This window comes from Trachurus trachurus, assembly GCF_905171665.1.
Source record: "Trachurus trachurus genome assembly, chromosome: 19".
NCBI lineage: Eukaryota > Metazoa > Chordata > Actinopteri > Carangiformes > Carangidae > Trachurus > Trachurus trachurus.
The window spans coordinates 9,730,491-9,753,001 of NC_139913.1; the positions used below are offsets into that span (position 1 = coordinate 9,730,491).

The 22,511-nt window shown below is 41.6% G+C and overlaps 2 protein-coding genes and 1 pseudogene across 8 annotated transcripts; all 3 read left to right on the forward strand.

The window, feature by feature from the left end:
- Window positions 1-7,389: 7,389 nt before the first annotated feature.
- Window positions 7,390-13,804, forward strand: dydc2 (DPY30 domain containing 2). Of its 6 annotated transcripts, none has more exons than XR_014596257.1 (9): window positions 7,556-7,726; window positions 7,838-8,011; window positions 9,917-10,069; window positions 11,053-11,154; window positions 12,045-12,503; window positions 12,619-12,759; window positions 13,066-13,199; window positions 13,391-13,526; window positions 13,659-13,682. XR_014596257.1 is itself a non-coding variant. In XM_083994519.1 (9 exons), the coding sequence occupies exons 3-8, from the start codon at window positions 9,923-9,925 to the stop codon at window positions 13,478-13,480; spliced, it is 1,083 nt and encodes a 360-aa protein (XP_083850645.1). In that variant the 5' UTR covers window positions 7,556-7,726; window positions 7,838-8,011; window positions 9,917-9,922; the 3' UTR covers window positions 13,481-13,526; window positions 13,659-13,804. The 6 variants fall into 6 exon arrangements, 5 of the variants coding, with proteins under 5 accessions (XP_083850647.1, XP_083850645.1, XP_083850649.1 ...); XM_083994519.1 differs by having other exon boundaries at window positions 13,056-13,199; window positions 13,659-13,804; XM_083994521.1 differs by lacking the exon at window positions 7,838-8,011 and having other exon boundaries at window positions 7,390-7,726; window positions 13,056-13,199; window positions 13,659-13,804.
- Window positions 13,805-15,030: 1,226 nt separating this feature from the next.
- LOC311002926 (peroxiredoxin-like 2A) lies at window positions 15,031-17,939 on the forward strand (annotated as a pseudogene). The gene is made up of 5 exons (XR_014596509.1): window positions 15,031-15,321; window positions 15,408-15,499; window positions 16,167-16,307; window positions 16,501-16,665; window positions 17,475-17,939. The product of XR_014596509.1 is annotated as a peroxiredoxin-like 2A (transcript).
- Window positions 17,940-18,165: 226 nt separating this feature from the next.
- On the forward strand, window positions 18,166-21,494 carry LOC311003172 (peroxiredoxin-like 2A; the record flags this gene model as incomplete). The annotated part of the gene is made up of 6 exons (XM_083994857.1): window positions 18,166-18,175; window positions 19,439-19,612; window positions 20,057-20,070; window positions 20,832-20,972; window positions 21,095-21,265; window positions 21,399-21,494. The coding sequence occupies 6 exons, from the start codon at window positions 18,166-18,168 to the stop codon at window positions 21,492-21,494; spliced, it is 606 nt and encodes a 201-aa protein (XP_083850983.1).
- Between the last annotated feature and the right edge of the window lie 1,017 nt (window positions 21,495-22,511).

A 22,511-nucleotide genomic window follows, 5' to 3' on the forward strand; every position in this document is an offset into this window, starting at 1 on the left:
TTGTAATAACAAATTTATGTCAAGTAATACATCCTGTCGTAACGTGAGGTTACAGAAGGACAGCGTCAAGCTCATTAAATAGTGGTTGTGCACACTTGTTGTGTGCTTCAGCAGACATTAATGGCCATGTGAGACAGACTTTTTGTGCTTTGTAGAAGGGGTCCAGGTCCTCCAGAGGTGTGTTGAGCAGCTCTGATGGAGGGTCTCCATAAATCATGGGCAGACTCTTTCCCGCCTCCAAGTCAGCGTTTGGGACTGCTCGCTCTTGCTCCTCTTGACCCTCTACTTCTCCGGCCTTTTTACTTTCCTCCGCGAGCCTCTCGATCTCCGCCAGTGACTTCTCGGTGAAGGGGCGCAACGCATAGCTGACTGGGGGAGGGAGCAGGTTTGCCATCTTCGCATCGCGAAGGGATACCGCCTCACCAGGGTTTCCCTAGAAGAAGCTGGAGGCAGAACATATCAGTGAATACAGGAAACACCATGCGTTGCCAACCACAGCTCTGAGATGGGCATTGAATGCGTAAAGCATCGAGCCATGACCCCAAAACCTCAACCATTTTCAGCTCAACACGAAAATTTTGATTTAAACTTTAACTTAAAAAGACCTTTATTGTCCTTACGGAAATTTGTGCTGCACAGCAGCTGAACAATCCTCACATTTCCACTCAACACAATTCATACGTTAAAACCTCTCCTCCCATTTCCAGTCAGCACAAGTCATACATTAAAAACCCATACATATAAAATAGGATTAACAGTCAATGTCTGCAAGAGTCCAGGGATCCTGTAATGTGTGGATGTGTGTGTCTTCTTCTTCTCTTTTTTGTGTGATTGTAAACACCTTTAGTGGTCTTAGAACAAACAATTAATTGAAAAGAATCAAAAGAATAATAGATGATCTTTTAGCATTTATGAGTATGAGTATTTATGAGTTTCTTTTTCTTTCCCTCCCTCTTTCGGTGGCAGCCGCTTTAAAACTGGACCCAGTCAAAGCAGATATTTGAAACCCACGGTAAGGGACCACATGTAGACACAGCTTTGGTTTGAAGGGTCGCAAGCCATGTCTCCACAGGTGTCCAAAGTGTTGGTAACGATTGTGGGTCTCAGTTTCTTTGATCTGTGTCCAAACCCATCACCCTCGATCACTCCTGCCCTCTGCCCTGCGCCCTGCATCTCTGATCCGACACACCTTGCCACACCATGAGCACCTAAAAGTGTCAAGACAAGTAACAAAATGACTAGACGCACTCAGGGCAAGAGCTTGGACTTTCCCACCCTTCTAAAGAGACCATGACATTACTTGTGTACATCAGATTACTTATTAGCTTAGCAGACGCTCCATGCTGGGTCCAAGTGGCATTCGCTTACGTCCTTTGATGTGTTTAGCAACCACTCAAGATCACTTGGTTTCTTCTGGTGCAACTAAGGTTAAGCTGTCAGGGACACAATAATGTAGTTAACTGTCAGACATGTGTAGATTTGAATAAAAAACATTTTGGGATACTAAAAATATGAGTTGGCACTGCTTTTCCATAGGTGCTACTAAGACTATAATCCTGACACTGGTATTTTATCTAACAAGATGTATACGTACGGGTACAAATCTCGACATAAATAGGTTCATAGGAAACATGTATTTCCCAAACAGCAACTATATTAATATGCATTGTGCAGATGTAACTTTCTAAGTTTTAAGCTTTGTGTTGTCAACCCATTGATCACACAACTTTTGTCATCCTGATCGATCAAAACTGACCCGACCTGTTCCACCTGATTAATGCACTATAACTTTTAATCAACTTTTCACTTTATTTTGGAATTTTATGGTCAACAGTCCAAATTTACATAAATGTATACTTAATTTTGAGTCAAAATTTAATCATGTTAAAGAAAAACATATTTCTGATATAAAAAGATGGGTCAATTTGACTCCAGGGCAACAAAAGTTAGCAACTGAATCCACAAAACAAAGCTGAGCCCTTCACAAACACAGAACAATCAAAAGCTGCCTGTTGCCTTGTAACGTCCACTTGCAACTTCACTAAATGTTAGGGACCACAGATACAACATTAATTGCCAAAACACACAAACGAGCTGGCAACAGATTGAATAGCTGTTGAGTTCACGCACAGAGGCCAACTGAGCCGTGAGCACGCTGGGATGGACTGCAAGAGTGACAGCGATAGCCACCGATTGCACATATCAATTCGGGGGGTATAATGCCCACTCAAACCGCCTCGCTTGAGCAGAAACGATGCATTCACACACACGGGAGGGGACGCACACGTTTGCACAGATACGGTGGCTGCCCAGCTGCTACAGGCAATCAAGACGGAGCGTCGTGTTACAGAAGCCCGATGACTCTGCTCATTCCATCCTGGCTGAGCCTTTGCTCTGCGCCTCACATCCCTCCGATAAACAGGACAGCATGCCAACTTATCTTACCGAGCTGACTCCTCTCCCCTACTACCTTCTATTTCACATGGGGCCCCAAACACACTAAGCTTCCGCCTCTGCACCCTTAACAGCACTTTACAACCCCCCTGCCACCACCCCCACCTCCACCATCCTGCTATATGACACTTGAGGCTCTAAATCCCTCTTCATACAACAGGACTTCAATCATGCCATCTCGCCTCTATCACTCATCAAAGCTGCCATCCCTGATCACTCAAACACACCAGATACCGACGGCCCCCTTCAATTAAAAGTAAAACATGGGCACTTTATCTTACACAGGTATTCACAATGTTTATCAATGCTATCCAGTCACAAGACGACCAGCACAATGCTACACCTACCACCTTCTCCCTCCACACTCCCCTTCAGGCCCTAGTTTCAACCCCTCATCATCCCATTTCAAAACCCCCCATTCTGGGAGACGTGGGCCCCGCTGCCCTCGACCGTGAGCCAACCTTAAAATACACATCCTGAGAATGGATGTGTTTCTCTGTGGCTTATGGGGAACATTTCCTGATTGCATTACATCACACAGCTCCTGCTAAAGCCATCAAATGTTCTTTTTTTAAAAGAAGCTGGGTCCCTCTGTTGAAAGCCTGCCAATCTTTAAAAAAAGGCCTCTTGCTGAGGTTGTTGCCTTATCACCGGCGTCACGTAGGTAAATAATACGCTTTGGCAGCATGTTAAGTTTTGTAGCTACATTTATCAGTGTCTCTACATGAAAGAGCCAAGAGTGCACAGCCAAGACTGGGATATTTAGTGTCAGTCAAAATAGATTATGTATAGCACACTTAAACTCATCATTAAACGTGTCTAGAAAATATGATCCTGTCTCAGTTTCTAAGATCAAGACCAAAAAGAACTGGTAAGTAGATGTGAAGAGTGATGGAAGAAGCGCCAGATCCAGAAATGTGAAATGCAGTACAATACGAAGTGTTGTAAAGTAAAATCACTTTACTCATTATTATATTTATCATTATTTTGTCTCTTAATTCTGATACGTCAGTGTGTGTAAGCAGCATTTAGTCATTGTCACTACTCAAAGGAAAGCTACGTTATGTATTTTAATAAGGTAGTTTTGTCAAGTGGTTCTCAACCTTGGGGTCAGGCCTTGCGAAAGGATCTACAGTTAAATCTGAGGGGTGTGTGTGTGTGTGTGTGTGTGTGTGTGTGTGTGTGTGTGTGTGTGTGTGTGTGTGTGTGTGTGTGTGTGTGTGTGTGTGTGTGTGAGAGAGAGGAGAGAGAGTACGTGTGTGTATGTGAATGAACTCAATGACATTTGAAATGTGGAAAAAGGGCTTCAACCTGGTCAACACTCTTCTGTTTGACAAGATGTTACAGGTTTGGTAACCACTGGTTTGATCATTTTAATGCATTTTGAATCTTAATATGTGTTTTCTTATGCAAAATCATCATTGAAGTGACTTCCTGTCAAATACTGTGTAGTACAGAAACATGTACAATAAGTCCCGCTAAAATTAAACTGAGGTCTAAAATCTGTATTTCCCAATGTGACGCTTTTAGAAGTTTTACAGTTCTCTTCCCCATGGCTGACTGTTTCATTATGTACACTGGTCTTGTGCAGATAGAATGAGTGGGCATCTCTGAGTTTATGTTTCACCTGAGCGTAAACCTCCCAAGATAAAGCTAAATGCAGCCATTGTACCAGCCTAAAAACATGATGGTTGCGAGGTGCGAGGTGCAGCCCAGGTCAGTTTTACAAAACATTTCTGGGTACAGATTTAATTATTTGTAAGTCCAATTGTATGTCTTCCTTTTGAGTAATATAAAAATGGATATACCCATGTACTGTAGCCTACCTAAAAAATAAATTGAGCACAGTTGTTGAGTTAAACCACTTCAAGAGTCTTGCCGCAGACAATCAGCTCATTACATGTCCATGCTTGCTCAGTGGCTGTGGACAGGTGGCAAACTGAGGAAGAGGGTGGGAATGTTAGATTTCAGAGGCCTTCCCCGAGAGTAATATATATATCACCTTGCATGTCAGTGAGGGCCATGTGACCTGTGACATTCTGGCCAAGGATATAGACTGGGTAATGTAGACACCTCTTCGTCACACTAGCCGGCCGTGGAATGTGAATGCCAATATTCACCTCCGGAAACCAACCAAACTAGTTTTTTTGGTTTTGTCACAAGGGCAGCCCAAGTTGACACAGTTTTCACCTCATAAACAGTGAAGAAGATTAATTCACTAGACTTCAGGGTCAAATTTCCTACTGTGATCCATGAAGCATATTGCCAGGCAGAGCTTTGTTCTCCCTGTTGAAGTCCAAACCAAACATACCAGTGTCACAAGTATTGATCCATTCCTTGGTAAACATAGACGAGTAGAAACTTTACTCAGTTGTTGAGGCAATGCCCATGTTTCCTGTGCTACAGCGGAGAAGTACCCAGTATTTTAATCAGTTTTAATGACATGTTGTCTTAACTCCGGTGCCCTGGAGATGCCAGGCAGTTAAAAAGACAAGTCCTGTGGCCACACGGCAAATGCCTGAGTCCCCTCATTATTACAGCCCTTACTGCCCCTGGTATGTGGTTAAGTTGTAAACGACAGATCTACAGAGCAAACAAGGGGCTTTTATCCACACGTCCTTTGACATCTGCCGTGCTCCTGTTCCCCCTGTTTTCTCACGGGGTCAAATCGCAACACTGTGGTTTGCTGTCTCCCAGCTTGCTTCAACACCCTGTCACCCACCAGTTAACCTTGTATTTCAAACCCTATAGGGAGCCACATTAAAAACAGACCTCTCCACCTGTTGCTGCCTCCTACCGTGTCATTGTATGTTGCCACTGGGCACATTTTGCACTTCAACAAACTGGACGGAAAATGATCAGCATGTTCAGGGCCTCGGTAACTACTCAGGGTCAAGCCCCTGGTGTCTTTGACTCTTATTTTGATGTCTTTCTCAGATGTGCGACCAGGAGACTTAGTTGCACTATATCTCTACATGCATTATGTTGCTGCTAAGAGGACAGCTGCTGTCATTCACGGTATGCTTCTGTCGCTGCATACCGAAGAGCTGTGAAGACCAAGCGTAATCTCCCTGGTGCAGGCGGGTGGTCAGATGGTTAAGAGATACATACACAGTAGGCCTACTGGTTTATAAATCCAAACTTTAAACAATGTGTCTCTGATTTATCTAAGCCCAGGAAATGTTTCATCACATCCATCTTGGTCTCCTCTATAACAACAACATGATATTAAGAGTATACTAACAGAGAGTCCTATCTAAACTAGTAGATGACTAATAAAGTAACTTAAGCTGTTTTGGAACAAACCATAAACGTAAGATTAACTTTTTTTTTTATATATCCAGGAGTAATGTCATCCTCAAACAACTTTCTAGCTGCTTTCTAGATCGGTGCGGTTTCAAACTGACCCATTTGGCCTTTGCACTTGCTGCACAGAAATTTGAGTAGATTACATGTGAAAGTGATATAGAGAATATTCCATCCAGCTTGTGTGAGACCAGGGGGAGCTATTATCATACCCATAACACCAATCAAGTCCATAAAAAACACACAGACATCCACGAAGGAGCTGCTGATGTTTGAAACATCTATCTAAAACAAATCGTTAAAAAAACACATGCAGTTTCTGTCACATACAGTCCCTTGGGGAAGCAACACAACAGTACGTCACTGATTGAACTGATCAAATACGGTAATAAATTTTGAGGAAAAAAGATGCACTTCTTTAACCTTACTTCACCTTTTGAATACTCTGGAAATACAGAGGCCCAGCCAAGCAGTCACATGGGCTCAGTTGGTGAAAGAAACTCAAAACCGACACCTTGTGCGTCCAAGAACATGTGATGCGAGACACAAACACACTTAAAGGCAGAGGAAGACACAGATACATATTTACATATTATGTGTGTTTGAAGCCACATAAATATGTATTTTATGCTATGTACCAAACATGGGCTGACAAGGGTAAACATATCCGCTTTGAATGAGGAGATTTAGCTTAAATTATAAATTTAAAATATCTAAGAAAAATGATGCAATATGCAAATAAAACTTACTCTAAGAACTTTAAAACACCACCTGACGAAACCCGTCCATGTTGAAATCTGCATTGGTTCTACCGCTGGAGCTTCACTGTAGGAGCTCGGCCTGTTACATAAGGGCTGCAGGTGCACTGTTGACAGGAATCTAATGTGAACACCAGTCTCCACGTCCTCCCCTGTGTCCAGAGATCTGCTGTGCCTGCATGGGGCCAGGCTGTCTCTGTAGTCCCACACTTCTGATTGGGGGCAACAGGGATTAACGGTGGAGAAATGGAGGGGCATGAGCATCCACAGCATCACAGTATCTTGCCCATTTGCCATGAAGACATGGGCTAAAAATAAAACTTTGCCCCCTGTGGGTGGAGGCATAGTGGGGATTGAGAAGGTTGCAAACTGTCCACACTGGACATTACAGCCATGTGCATGGAGGGGGATATTCACCTGGCAGATGAAGACAGGGGCCTGTTATGATGCTCATGCACACTTTACCCTCTAATACTCCAGGAAAACACATGCTCTGTGTGCACAACACTGCACAAACGTACCCTTTAAAAAGCACATTCAAGAAGTCATAAATCTACCAATTCCAAATTTGACCTAAGCTTAATTACAGCTCCAGGTTTATTATTAGAATAAAGGCGCTCAAATTAACTTTGCATCTAATTTCTTTGGTAGTACAGCTGATTAGTTTGAGTAACACCCCCCCCCCCCCCCACCCCCTTCTATTTATACTATTAATGAAAACTGTTATTGAAAACTTCATAAATATCTTAACAGTCCAAATGAGAAGTAGCCAAACTATAATTCTCTCAACTCAACACAGATTATTGCAAAATTTGAATTTCATACACAAAAAAAGGGGAAAATAAGGATCAAACTCACGACTGGTGGAGACATGAAATGGCCACAAACGTCAGTAATAATCCGAGTTTGAAAAGAACAACTCTTCAACCTGCAGGCTGACGTGAAACTTTCCTAGGTTTCATGCAGGAGTCATCTCTCTCCTCAACCTACTCATGGAAGACAACAGAAGGCAGGAGGCGTGTTACCTTGCACGGTAAAGCAAATATATCCACAGAATCCAAGAAACTTGGGGGGGAAAAATCAAGTCTTCCGTGAAGCCTTACACCGAGGACGTAACTCTCCCCTTGTGGCAGCCAGCGCGGGGCTGCAGGACAGCTGTTGCTGACGCAGTGTGGTGTCCTGCAGTGAAACCGGAGGAGTCGCTCCAGGTAGGATCAGATCAGACCTTTGACACTTTGGCAACGGAGCCGCTTCCTCGTTCCCACACAGCTGGTCGCTCCCGGTGCTTTGAAACTTTTTTTTTTTTTCTCGTCGCAAAGTAAAAGCGGGCGTCTGCAGCAGCAGCAGCAGCAGCAGCGCACATGGAACTGGGGGTCCCGCTGCAGGATCACTGCAGCCCGGATCAAACCCTCACCCCGGGCTTTTATTCATCTGACCCATCTGCAAGATCTGCGTTAGAATCTCCTCTCTTCAGATTTGGCTGCAAAATTTAGGTATTATCTTAGTATAGTGAAAAATCTTTAACAATGTCACTAATGCTCATTCAATATTTCTTGCTGAGTCATGCATTTATGATAACAGAGTGGTTGGTGCTTGTGCATGTGTGCAGCTGAAGGGCCCAATACTTAGGCTGTTTTACAGTAGCTACAGTTGAACATTTTGTCATTGTGCACACACTCAGAAAGCGGTAGGCAGATCCTACAAAACTTTGCATCCTACAGTAGAAGTTTCATTGGTGAATCTGGGTGTGTTTTTCTTTCACTATGTTTAAGAAAACAGTGGATGAACATGAGGTAAAAGTGAAAGGGGTGATTTTATCTCATTCTAAGGATGTTTAAATATCTGTTGTTCTTATGTTCTTTTCACAATAGCTAGAAACATGACATGAAAGCACAATACAAGGAAATAATACCCTATAAGATTTATAAGGATTGCTGGGTGCTGTAACCACAAGAGGGCAGCATGATGGATTTCTATCTCACTGGAGGTTCTTTGATTTAGGTTTATACTGCGCCCTGATACCACAAAACATGACTACAAACATTCAGAAATGTGTGGAAACAATATTAGAATGAAAAAACAGATCGTCTAAGAAACAATGAACAGATGGAGACTGACACCTGTTTTTAGACTTGTTGACAGGGCCCATATGGACCTGTAGGCAATGTGCTTAAGGCCCAATATCTAACATCCACTTAAATTAATGTAATATGAGTAAAGCTGTTAAAGGTCACATGACATGAGACATATAAATAATTCTGAAGGAAAAATGATCAGATTTTTAATTACATTTTTAGCAAATGACCTCTCCATATGCAGTGAGAGGGACGGGGCTGCATCATTACACTTCATACAGTCTGATTGGGTGAGTCCTCCTGTCAATGTGAAGGCTATATTTGGCTGAAAGGTGTGTAGTATGATTATACAAGGAAAAATGATATCTGTGATTACAAATGTTAACTGGGTGTCATCTGTTTCTTGGAAACGGAGCCTGCTGCAATTTTCCCCACCTTCTCCTTTCCCATGGGAGCTAACTGTCCCAGTTTCAAGACACGAGACACATGAAATTATACTAAATGTTGAAGAAATATGGCTAAGTTTTCTCACTATCAGTGACATCAAAGAGATATAAATAGAAGCTGCTCAGTAGCTTGTTCTGTGGTTTTTAAATTCATCACAGTATGGAAACCACCTTTGTAAAATGAATCTTTAATATTTGATTCAACCGTTCTGCCTATTTCTATTAGTGTTAGATCTGATTTTCTTTAGATACAAGAATAAATGGTCATATGATTTGCTTTTGTTTGTTTTTAATTTTGCTCTGGGATTTAACCTTTGCACCATATGTGCCTTAATCTGTTTTCCATACCACCCCGGATATAATAACAGAATATAAAAGTAATAATGATCAAAGTGATAATAATAAAACTCTGCTCCTTAAATTATTATTATTAGTAGTACTATTAGGGGTAGCAGTGGTAGAAGTTGTAGTCTACACAACTTCTACTTGTAGTAATTTGTGGCAAGTAGGAACTATTTGAAAAGGATTGAGGGAAGAATTAAAGACGTGACACCGTTACCATGGAGACGCAGTTGCTACATCCGGACGCTGCGTGGAAACGGTTTGTGTTTCATCATTTACTCTTCTTTTATTAGTTTTAATACGTTTAGTACGTTGTTGCATTTAGTTGACGGTAGTTTTTTTTTTAAGTTACAGGAGAAAATATTCCTTATTGCAACGGGAGTGTGACTTAACATTAACGTTTTGTTTGTGTTTGTTTTTTAACCGTTTGTCGAGCTAAAGTCGGTTCATTTTTCAGTGGTAGCTAACTAAGTTACATGTTTACAGGTTACAGAAAGTAGACTAACACACGCTGTTTTCTATCTGTTTCCCGCAGAAAAACATGGACTCTGAGTACATAAAGAAGCATCTCGGACGGTGTCTGACAGACGGACTGGCTGAAGTCGCCGAGCAGCGGCCCGTGGACCCCATCCTGTACCTCGCACACTGGCTTTATAAATACAACACAAACGTCGAGTATGAAGCAGAGGTAAGCTGCTGTTCAGCTTTCTCCTCAGTGGGGGGAGGCATTACACAACACACTGTGTGTACAGAGCAGACCTATAACCTGGGTTTTTAGTGAGATGCTATTATAAGAAATTTGAATTTAACTTTTTACGTATTATAATGTATCAGATATGCAGGGACAGACCTAGATATGTTAGCTTGAGCTGCAGGGATAATGATAGCCACAATTTTCTGGCATTGTATACACTGAACAATCTGGTATTTAACAACATTGAATATATTTACACACAAAGATGCCTCCAAAAACTGGCATAAACAAATACCAGATTGTACAGGAGTGTGAACTTTAGATTTTGATGGATTATTTGACAAGTGTACAATATCAAATACCATAAAGGTCAGTGTTTTTGTTTACAGCTTGTTTCCACTGCCCCCATGTGGACAAAAAATGTGTTAATCCAGTTTTAACCACGTAACACGTAATCCAAGTTTGAATGCAAGACTGTATCTGTAAAGGGATATTTCTAATAATTTGATTTACATTAAAGGAAAGGGTTTTTCATGCCCCATTAGTAACAGGACAGATAAATATTCAGAAGTGATCCTGTAAATGCTGTCGCAGAAATTATAATACCGGAGAACATGCCCCCACTCACCAAAATAGGAATTACACTGGCTTGTATGCCACTACTCTACTCTACCACTTCTATAGTACTAGAGCCGTGATCCTCAGACAGGTTGAGAGCCACAGTGGAGGATGACACAGACTTAGACAGTCTAATCTCCTCAGGCTGAGCACTATAAAGGTATTAAGCCTATAGAGACAGCAGCAGTAAAACCCCACTCACCTTTTACCTTTAACCTGAATGCTTTCTATGAGAGTCCTGTATGCCTCTATGGCTGCTCATAAGTAAACAGACCAGAGTCCCAAGCCTTTTAACTTGTTTAAAAAGTGCAGTTAATCCTTTTCCCTCCATCACATGAGCCTTGTTTTATAATTTGCAGAGAAAAGCCAATTTGGCTCTTCTGGAGCAGGAGCAAGCGTTGCATCAGGAGAAGCTGAGGGAGGAGCGAAAGATCAGTGAGGCCTTGGAAGAAGCTAAAAAAGTATGTGACAAAATCCTTGTCATGTTTTCAGTGTGTGTGTGTTTTTATTTTTCATTTTTCTCCATTAATTATCTGAGGCCTTCTTACAAAGAAGTTCCCTCAACTTGCAGGAGTTATTGGTGCAAAGTTTGTGCTATCTTGTTTTTTTTATTTCCTAATTTTGTCCCAGTCCGTTTTTTTACGAATGGTTCTCAACTCCGTCTTAAAACACGACTTACATGTACAATAAACAAGTTAGTGCTTGCTGTGATCATAAAATGAAAGAGTTTCTCAGGACAATGTTTAATGTCTAGTCACAAAAATTGTATTATACAGACTTAAGCTTTAGAAATTAATATTCAATTGTTGCTGAAGCAAATACCAAGAAATCCGAGGAATAGCAGATGAAAGAGGTAAGGTCAGTAAAGCACCATGATGTGCTCTAGTTACGTTTGCATCCATCGAAGTGCAGGTGATTTAAGATTTTGAGCAAAATCCAAGAACATATGGCCACATTAACAGATCTCTGAGACGGCGCCTACGGGATCTGATGCGTCTCCATCAGCCACAGCCACAGGAGCTGCTGAGGACAACAAACCTGTGGCAGAAGAAAAACCAAACTCTCCTCCTCCTGAGCAGCAGCAGCAGGGAACAGACGAGGTCCAAGCTGAAGCTCAGGAAAATGACACTGAGCAGGAGGTGATGAAACATAGATCTCAAATCTGTGTGTCTCTGGTGGTGGTGGTTCCTTCCTTCCTGATCGTTTGCACCTCCTCTTCTGTGACCTTTGGCTTTTGATTTGTGGTCTGTTTGCGGTGAGGGTGCAGGGCGCTCGGTTAATACTGTGCAAGTGTGCATTAGCTATCAAATGACTGACTTCAAATGCTTTAAGGCGTTGGTGTGTCTGCCAGGTGAAGGTTGCAGATGATATAACCAGTCCAGTCCAGTCCCCCAGGAGAAACCCTGAGGAGGAGGAGGCCACATCTGAGCCTCTCAGCGCTGAAATGCCGGTAGAAAAAAACGAAGTGGAGCCAGGGAGCGACGAAGCAGGAGAGAAAAGAGAAGAGGAGCCACGTGACAATCAAGTACAGGAGAAAATTGAGGAGGAGGGAAGTGTCAGTCAAGTAGAGGAGAAAGCAGAGGAGGGAAGTGTCAAACAAGTAGAGGAGAAAGCAGAGGAAAGTGTTGAACAAATAGAAGAGAAAACAGAGGAGGGAAGTGTTAAACAAGTAGAGGAGGAAACTGAGGAAGCAAGTGTCAGTCAAGTAGAGGAGAAAATTGAGGGGGAGAAAAGTGAAAATCAAGAAGAGGAGAAAACTGAAGAGGAGGGAAGTGTCAATCAAGCAGAGAAAGACCAAGATGAGGACAAGGTGATGGTTAAATTAGTTTTATTTCAGTCCCATAATTTATAGAAGGATGGTTTTTATCGTTGCACTGACATCTAGTAGTTCATTTACATCTGTGTGTGTAACAACTGCCCTGCAGGTGGTTGATGAAGCCGACAACACTGAGCCTGAGCAGACTGAACCACACTCGACTCCTGACAGAAACCGAGAGGCTGACGACTTAAAAACAGACACGACAGAGGAGACACGAGACAATCAAAGTCCTCGAGACCCAGAGAAGGTGCTGGCTGCTGAAACACAGGTCACGTGATGTTGATTTTTACTACGCATCCAGCATAAGAATAAAGTTTAGGAAGCAAGAGAAGCGAGGAGAAAGATTTGAAGCAAAGTGAGCTGAGGACTGTGAGCAGGTCAAGCAAGGAGAGAGGAAGAGAGAGGCCGCAGGGGAAGAAGATGCAGACGAGGAGGTTTCAGGCTGAGGAGAGGCATCATGACAGGATTGTTTTTTAGACTGCTGACTGTTTTTCATATTAATCAAATCCACTCGTTTTCTCCATCGAACCATTTCACCACAAGGTTGACGAAGATCAACCTGATCAACCTGTAGACTCCGTCCCAGCGGAGCCGCAGAGTGAAGAAATCAAACCAGAGGAGACGGTTTCTACTGATCAGGAGACGCACAACAAACCAAGTTCTCCTCCTCTCCAGGACCAGGAAAAGGTTCAATCTGCCAACTTAACATTAAAACTGTAAAGCCACATGTGTAAAACACAGCAGCTTATTTCTCTTTTCTGATGTATTGAGTAAGAAAGGTAGGTTCGGAGGAGGCAGCACTGTTGTTGAGGATCTAGAGGTGGAAAAACACTGTGGTTTAATGCTTAAATAAAACTGTTCTGACCACCTCATCTCAGGAGGCAGACGGGCGACGCAGCAGTGATATCACTGATAGCTCGACTCCTGCTCAGGGTAACAGTGACGTAACAGCGGAGATGAACCAATGACCAACAGGAACAACAGGAACCTGACAAGTCGGAGTCAGGTCGGGAGGTAATGACTGTGCAGATCTCAAAAAGTGATTCATGATCTGTTTCAAAAGTCAACGTGAACACATGTGGTCAGTTATTTTTAACAGTTTTTAGCAGTGAATAATTTGTTACTAAAGGCTGTTTCTTTTTTCAGGAAGAGAAACAAAGACGACAAAGACGACCAAACATGATCGAGATGAGTCTGATGATCCATTATCTGCTGATCTGCCTTTTAAATGAGTTTAAAGTTACACTGTCTGTTTAGTTCATGACCAGTTCATGTATAGGCCACAGTTTATGCAAATAAGAACAAAAAATAAACATTTCTTGTTAATAATGTTGTAGTCATTTGTTTTGTTTCTTAGTTTCTTACAATAGCATCTCACTAAAAACACAGGATATACGTTATATGTTCAACCTACTGTTATTATTTCAAATCTGTTTTTAAAGACACATCACACCCGTTTAAATCTTGTTTATTGTCTGAAGCTCAAGGTGAAAATCAAGGTGAGCGGGGAAACTTTCTCACTGAATGTAAATGAATGTGAGAAAAGATTTCCAGAGGCAAACTGGCAAAAAACAAACAAACAAGAAAACTCATTTTCAGTGGAGTTGGATTTGATTTGTTTCGGTCAGAGTGCACTGGATTTTGTGGTTGTGATTATGTCACACACACACACACACACACACACACACACACACACACACACACACACACACACACACACACACACACACACACACACACACACACACAGTGCCACAGTGTGAACCATGAGCTCAGAGAAAATCCGTCGTACTTAGGAAATGCTTGTTGTGCAACATCTTTTTTTTTTTTTTTTTTTTTTCAGCTTCAGTATCTGTTTATTTATTGCAAGTCATATCATCTCAATACTGTAACAGTGTTATTTATTTATTTATTTTTCTTCAAAGTTTTATTTCAAGTTATAACAACAACAACAACAACAACATTTCAGCCTTTCCAGCTCACATTCGCTGCAACAGCAACAATACATTTACAATTATGACAGCGTAACAAAGGTTAATTAAAACAAAATTAAAATATAAACCAAAAAAATAAAAAACAGTCAAATTAACAATAAAGGAAAACAATGACAGACTTTGTATCCCATGCAAACCACAGTTATGGCCATTGTGACAAGATCATTCACCAAACATCTCTGAATGTATGGTCATTATTGCTATACATTTCCGGTTTGTAACTAAATTAAGAGACTTAAAATAATAATCAACTTCAATCAAAAACTTGTTGTGCAACATATTTCAGACATTTTTGGCCGCAATGACGTTGCAGCTTCTGCGGTGACCTTTGACCTACAGGAGGAGGAGGAGGAGGCTGATGCATAATGACTGTTTTGTATTAGATTTCTACCGACGCTGTTTGTCTGCAGACAAGAGGGCGGCGTCGCTGATCAAACGCAGCTGTATTGAATCGTCGCTGATCGGGGTCTCGGTTCCGGGGGGAGGGAGGCGGGGTCGAAGGGATTGAGATCCGCTGGAATTTAAATGCGCTTCTGGAGGATCTGCAGGTCACACACGGAGCAGAGCAGAGAGGGGTGGAGGAGATGCAGTGAATGCAAACCCGCACAGAGGAGGAGACATGGCAGCGGGACAGAGAGGAGACATGGCAGCGGGACAGAGAGGGGACATGGCGAGTCTGGTCGCCAGCACCGTGGCCACCGTCGGCGGCCTCATCACCGCTGTTATGAATTTCCTCACCGACATGTTGCTGACGCCGCCGCTGAGGGCCACGCTGCAACATCTGGAGGAAACAGAGCTCAAAACTATGAAAGGAGGTGAGTCAGCAGTTTTACTGACTGGGGATCTACCGTCAACTTGTTGCGTCACAAGTTTTTAACCTTGTTATTCTTCCTCCCTTAAGAGATAAAAACCCTGAAGGCCAAGTCTCTGTGGGAGAAGTCAGGAGCTGTCATCATGGCAGTACGGAGGCCTGGATGATTTTTGTGCAGAGAGGTAATAGAGTCTTCATTATGACTAAAAAGGCTTCATGAAAGTGAGTCTGTGTCTTCTGGATATCACTTCTCATTCAATACTTGTTTCTCCTCTTAACCCCCCACTCCATCAACAGGACATGTTCCTCCTGTCCTGTTAATCACAATGAAAACAAACCCTGACATATTTGGCATCTGTGGGAGATTTTCCACTTAAATTATTAAGATGAAGGTTTTGAACAATGTTCAGCTGCTCAGCGTTGGGGCCTGTAAATACGTTTTTAGTCATTAACTTTTGTTTGTTTTGTATTTTATTTTATAAAATGATTCAAATACTTTATTATTCTAGCTTAGTCTCATACACACTGACAAATGAAGTGGCACAACTTCTTGGATAAATCACAACAGACAAATGATGTTTGAAAACTCACTGACAGCGTTATACAGTAGTCAAAGACCTTGGTGTCACTGAGGAGTCCACAACCACCATCCAAAATACAATTACTCTAAGGCAAATCATAACAAGGTCCATGTTAAGTGCAGCAATACGAAATGCCACTTTAAGCCAGTTGAATCACAGCCCTAGAAATCAGCAGCCGTATCTCAAATCACTGATTGAAATGTTCACTTTGGTTATTTTTAATCTAATGTAGTATGTGTTTACACTTGTATTCCTCCTCTGGCTGCAGGAGGCTGCAGAGCTGTCCTCTCTGAAACCCGAGCTGGAGGAGCTCGGGGTCCCTCTGTACGCCGTGGTGAAGGAGGACGTCGGCACCGAGGTCCAGAACTTCAGACCGTACTTCAAGGGCGAGATCTTCTTGGATGAGAAGGTGGATTTTTCTCTCTTTTTATTTTTATTCAAATGAATCAGTACATTGTCCGTTTGCCTTTTTAACACAGACTCGTTCAGTCTGACGTCATCAGTTCCTGTAAAGACACTGAGGTCTTTCAGGATCTGTGAGAAATTGGTTTAGTTCTACATGAACATCCTGAGGGTTCTTGTTTGTTTTGGTTGTGTTGCAGAGGCGTTTTTATGGACCCCGTGAGAGGAAGATGGGTCTCCTGGCGTTCCTTCGTGTCGGGGTGTGGATGAACGGCCTCAGGGCCTTTAAGAAGGGCTTCATGGGAAACGTTTCGGGGGAGGGCTTTGTCCTCGGCGGGGTCTTTGTCATTGGACGAGGACAGCAGGTAAAACCCTTTTTACTGTCAGGACACTATTGTTTAGACAAGATAGTTCAATATTTTGGGCAATTTGCCATAATCCCTATAGTCTTAGCAGTAGGTTCGTTACCTTTAATTGTCGGTGCAAGCTATTTTTAGAACAGCGGAGCAGAGTCGCGAGCTGCTCAGAGCTACGCGATTGAGGCTAATGGGATTTCTTGGTTTCCCTCATCAAACTCAACAAATACACAATCCAAAAACTCAAACGCTCTCGTGGACAAGTTGTGAGTTGTTTTAGAGGTAAATTCATGCAAAACAGCTGATGCTGATGTTCCCGTCGGGTGCAGTTTTTCGGCAAGCAGTCTCTGAATTTGCCCCGAAAACAACTCTGTCTCGTAACGTTTCGTTATTATCTCATAGCGTGGTGAATGTGCAGGTCACAACTTGTCCACCAGAGCGTTTTGGAGTTGTTGGATTGTGTATTTGATGAGTTTGATGAGGGAAACCAAGAAATCCCATGAGCCTCCGTAGCGTAGCTCTGAGCAGCTCGCGGCTCTGCTCCGCCATTCTAACAATAGCTTGCACCGACAATCAAAGGTAACGAACCTACTCCTAAAACTATAGGGATTATGGCAAAGGGCCAATTTGCCAAAATGTTGAACTATTCCTTTAATGTGATATTTGAATTGCCAAATTATGCCACTTTGCACTTATTGTAAAGCACTTTGTGATTTTCATCTGTGAAAAGTGCTATAGGAAAAAATGGTTACTTACTTTACTTACAACAAACGTTTGGAGCTTTATACTGGACTATAAAAGCTGTGTTTGTTGTGCAGGGAATACTTCTGGAGCACAGAGAGATCGAATTTGGGGATAAAGTCAACATTGAGGACGTCATCCAAGCCGTCAGAAGAATCCCACGGGAACTTCAGGCTTTGGAGAAAAAATAACTCTTTTGTTTTTCTCACCATGGACCAAGTTCAGAGCTACAGAACTGACACACGGTTAAACAAATAATCAAGTAAACACTGGGGGGTAAAAATGCTTAAATGGCTTTGAGGCAGATTAAAGGTTCATGGTTTTGTAAATTCAAAGCACATCAGGCTTGTGAGTTTGTTGGAGGACTGGTCTCGGGTAAACATGGATGCATTTTTGCGGTGTAACTTTTATTAAGAGGCCGAGTGTGTTAATGATGGTCTGTCTTTAAAGTCGACAGAGGAAGCGGACCTGACGTCCAACACTGGGTTTCCTTCTTAATGACTGTGACGCTGCAGTGTTATCTGTGGAGCTCGGAGACTTGCAACCTGTGACTAATAAAAACAACGCTGTGATGTTCAACAGTTGGTTTTTTTTGTCGTTTGTTCACCATGTGAAGGAAACTGCTCAGGGAAAAAAAAATATCCAGTGGTTTGAGGGAGGAGTTGTTTGCTCGTCTGCGTCTGTTTTCCTGCAGGTCTCACTCTCCAGTAGTTCAGTGTTCAGCATGAATTAACTGCAGCTCTTACTCGACAACTTTTTGAAACAACCATGGAAACAGGTTGGTTTTCTTTACCTTGTTTTCAAACATTAACTGTGAATAGCTTTTCCTTTGATAGACAAAAACATTTCAACTTTTCAACTATCAGCTTTTTTTTTTTTTTGCATATCTATGTAGTATCTAAAGCTTGAATCCAGTTCACTATGAGATGTTTATCTGTATTAACAATGGAGAACAGCTGTTACAGTAGAGCAACAGCTTGATTAGATTATGTTTGTCAGATGAAGGGTGTTGCCTTCAGGGATTCTTTCTCATTTTAAGATCCAAGTTAGTTTGAATGAAAAAGAATAAACATGTATTTACTTTTCCCACATGAGTGTTAAAAGTGAAACTATATAACTTTTTATAGCAAGACGCAACAGATTCAGAGTGTTTAAACTGAAATGTTGAGCTCAGAAGTTTTAATTTAACGCACGTTCTCATTGCTACACTGAGGGTTTTGCAGCTGCTCCCTTACATGGTCTGGTATTTACAGTATGGTGGCTAATGAGAAACAACACACTGTTCTGCTCTAGTGCTTCACTTTCACTGCACTTTTCTTTTAGCAGTTTCCATTATCGTATGTTCCCATTTTTAATGTCTTGCCTAAGGTTCCTTATAAAAAGTAATTTGTCTCTGACAAAGGAGCTGAGTCATTGCACTTGAATCTGTCTAAAGCAACTGATCTTTCTGTTTGTTTTTGCTGAGATTTTTTCTTTCTTCTTTCTTCCCTAAAGCATTTTTTTACAGTATAAAACAGAAGACAAAGTAGATCTATGGAGGTTGGTGTTGGGTTTACACAGATCGCAGGGTGTTGTTGGAAATTTACCATGACTCACTGAATATCCTGTGACCTTTTATCTAAAAAGTATTTTGACATTAAGGGGAAAGAAAGAAGAAGAAAATGGTAGAAAAACACAAATACCAGCTTTAGATAAAGGATTATTAAATCAAATAGAGACATGAAGAGGTGTGAGACACATATAACAGCCGTGATAATAAAACACTGCAATAAAATAAAGGCGAAAATGCGAAATAAATACAGTAGAAACACATGAGAGCATTTGTAAAGGTGCAGGGCAGTAAAGAATAAAATAAAGGTGAGAATAAACAAAAGCCAATAAAACAATGAAATGACCTAAAAGCAAGGGGAGTGACATAATTAGAATAAGGAATACAATAAGATAAATAAAAGTCTGTATAGTCAGTTTATATATGCTTACAGTATAGACTATAGATTGATGCATCTGGTAAAAATTAATGCTGTCTCTCTGTTCTCTGCAGTGCTGTCCTCCATCCTGCAGGGGGCGCTGTTTGACATCTGGTATGTGGCTCTGGCAGTGGTGGCCACACTGATGGTGGCAGTGGTCTTGGCCAACTCTGACTTAATCCTGACTAAATCAACCGCAGCTTCTTTGGAAGAACTGGGAGCCGCCGACCTGCAGACGACAAGAGGAGGTGAACGAAACGGAAATAAACAATCAATGAATAATAGATGATCAAGTTTCTGTGTAAAAATGAAGCTGGAAATCAGTAATAGCCTTGCATAGCCTACATACACTTAATATAAATATCACATTGTTTATAAATATGATTGCAAGGTCTTATACCATCATAAATGTCATAATTTAGATATTTTCACTACTGTTTTTTGTACATTATATCTTCATGTGTCCATAGGATGTTTATGTGATATGAGACATGTCATTTTTTACATTTCTGCATGAGTATAGTTTCATTAAACTGTGATTAGAGCTGATTTTAGGTTAAATCAAACCTTGTTTTTTCAAGTGGCTCAGTAATGTGATGGGTGTGACTCTGCAGATGTGTCAACAGTAAAAGGTCGAACTTTGTGGTCGAGGAGCGGAGCAGTGATCCAGGTCGTGAGGCGTCCTGGATGAGCCTTGTGCAGAGAGGTACAGTTAGGATCAGTGAATATGTGATGATGCTTAGGCCTATATTATATATTTTATATTTAAAAGTCTCAGATTTGTTAATGGTTGACCTGCGGGAGTGAAATGAGGCAAAACCCAACATAATGGATTTATTTCCAGCTGTGGAGGTCAGAGCATGAAGTTCAAAACAGGAAACTTCTGTGGCATGTAACTCATCATCTGCCTAAAACTGCAGACATTTTCCCACCAACAGATTGTCACTCGACAGCGGGCAGCTTGCCGTGAGGATGTGTGTGTGTGTGTGTGTGTGTGCGTGTGGCCTGTCGGTTGTGTGTTTTTGACAGGAGGCCAATCACAGCTGTTTTATCAGCAGCATGAGGAACCACACCTCCGTCCCTGCTGTCATCACAGACTGTTTTTAATTTTCTAAAGTAATATAAAATAAAAGGTTTAATGGTGAATTTGATGTTAACATAACATCCACATACTGTTAAAGTGAAGCAGTCCCTCTTTGGTTGCTTTTAACATGGTTTCAATCCATTTTAATGATTATATCTGACACTAAAGAAGTGAAAAAGTTAAATTCTGAGTATAATTGTGTATGAAAAACGTTTCTTTTGGAACCCTCAGATTCATCATCGTGACCCCACATGAGGCCTCTATCACTAAACTATACTCTCACAATGTCCACTGTGTTGGCTGGAGGTTATTTATTGTCTCAGTTTGTCTTAATCTATAATTGATTTGGTTATTGATCAGTGATTTCCCCCTGTCCCCTGCAGGAGGCTGCAGAGCTGTCCTCTCTGAAGCCCCAGCTGGACGAGCTCGGCGTCCCTCTGTTCGCCGTGGTGAAGGAGGACGTCGACAACGAGCTCCAGGACTTCAGACTCTACTTCAAGGGCGAGATGTTTGTGGATCAGAAGGTCCCAGTGTCCGACCTCAGTTTCTTCATCTCATCCTTTTATTCACACGTTTTCATTATTTTATGGTTTTGCTTCGTTTTGTCCTAGTTTTCTTTATCTCTATTTATACTATATCGTTATAGAGAGTTTTCTATGGTCCCAAACCGAGGAGAATGGGTCTGGGTCTTGGTCTCGTTCGTCTGGGTGTTTTACGAAACCTGGTCCACGTTGGGAGAGGGAAGGGTTACCAAGGCAACAAGAAGGGAGAAGGATTCGTTCTTGGTGGCTTATTTGTCATTGGACAAGAAAAACAGGTAATTAATAATGATCCTACTTTTTTTATTGTTGTAGGCTACTTTTATTTATGTCAGTACCTATTTATTCCTGACTTTTATCTAATCTAATCTTATCTATGATCATTTATCCATCTCTCCCTGCCTCACTCAGGGTATCCTGCTGGAGCACAGGGAGAAAGAGTTCGGACACAAAGCTGATCTTTCTTCTGTCCTGGAGGCTGCAAGGAAAATCAATAAAAGCCAATAATTTTTTTTTTTTTTTTTTTTTTTTACATGTTTTTTAAGAAGTGAGAATTTGTCAAATAAAATGTGTTTTTGTATGACGGTCTGTGTCTAAACCACTGGCGGAGACAGACCTGATGCTGCAAACCAATAAAACACTCACAATAAAAAATAAATAAAATTAATGCTCTAAAAAAAAACGTCTTCTCTCATTTAATATATGTTTTATATTTAATTTAATACTCACTGCTCTATCAATACATTTCCAGTTGCATTATACACCTAAGAAGTCCAGAAAACATTAACAATGATTGACATGTAAACCATCCAATCAGATACTCACAATCGACTCCAGTCCAGCCAATCGGCAGCGGCCTTGGGGGCGGGGCTTAGGCACCAGAGAAATGTCCCGAACAGGTGAGTCCAGTCGTTTCGCTCAACATGGACACAGGTGGGACAAAGAGCCCGGTGCAGGTGGTTTATTTACGGTCTGTAGGATGGATGTAAGGGACACGGAGGCGCTCTGTCGTCTGTCGGAGGAGTTAATCATCTTTAAATGAGCGTCTGTTTGCGGTGTTTTCGGCTTTGAAGCGTAAAAATGAGCGGTAAGTGTTGCATTTGTGGCGTTTTTTTAATACTAAAATTGACCCTTTGTTGTCGCAGGTAGGAGAAACTATCGCTGGATAAATTTTAAAGTGAACGTAGCACATTTAAGTTGAAATAAACCTAATTTAATGTATTTTTTTTATATTTAATTTGACATTTGCCTTTTAAAATGTGTATTTTTTGACGCTCCTGGATGCAGGGAGGGGGACCCCAAGGTGAGGCCATGAGGACTCACTTGTTGTCCCGGGGTTAAGTTGAGTTGAGTGACATGTAACCATGGTGAAACACCATGTGACGTCCTGACTGCTGTAAGTGGGTCAGGTGTGAGCTAAATAAAACGATTAAATCCTTTTTCTGACTTCACCTGCAGCTTTGTGTGGATGCTACTGAACCTTTTTGTGTTGATCATGTGTGTTTGTGTTTGTGTTTGTGTTTG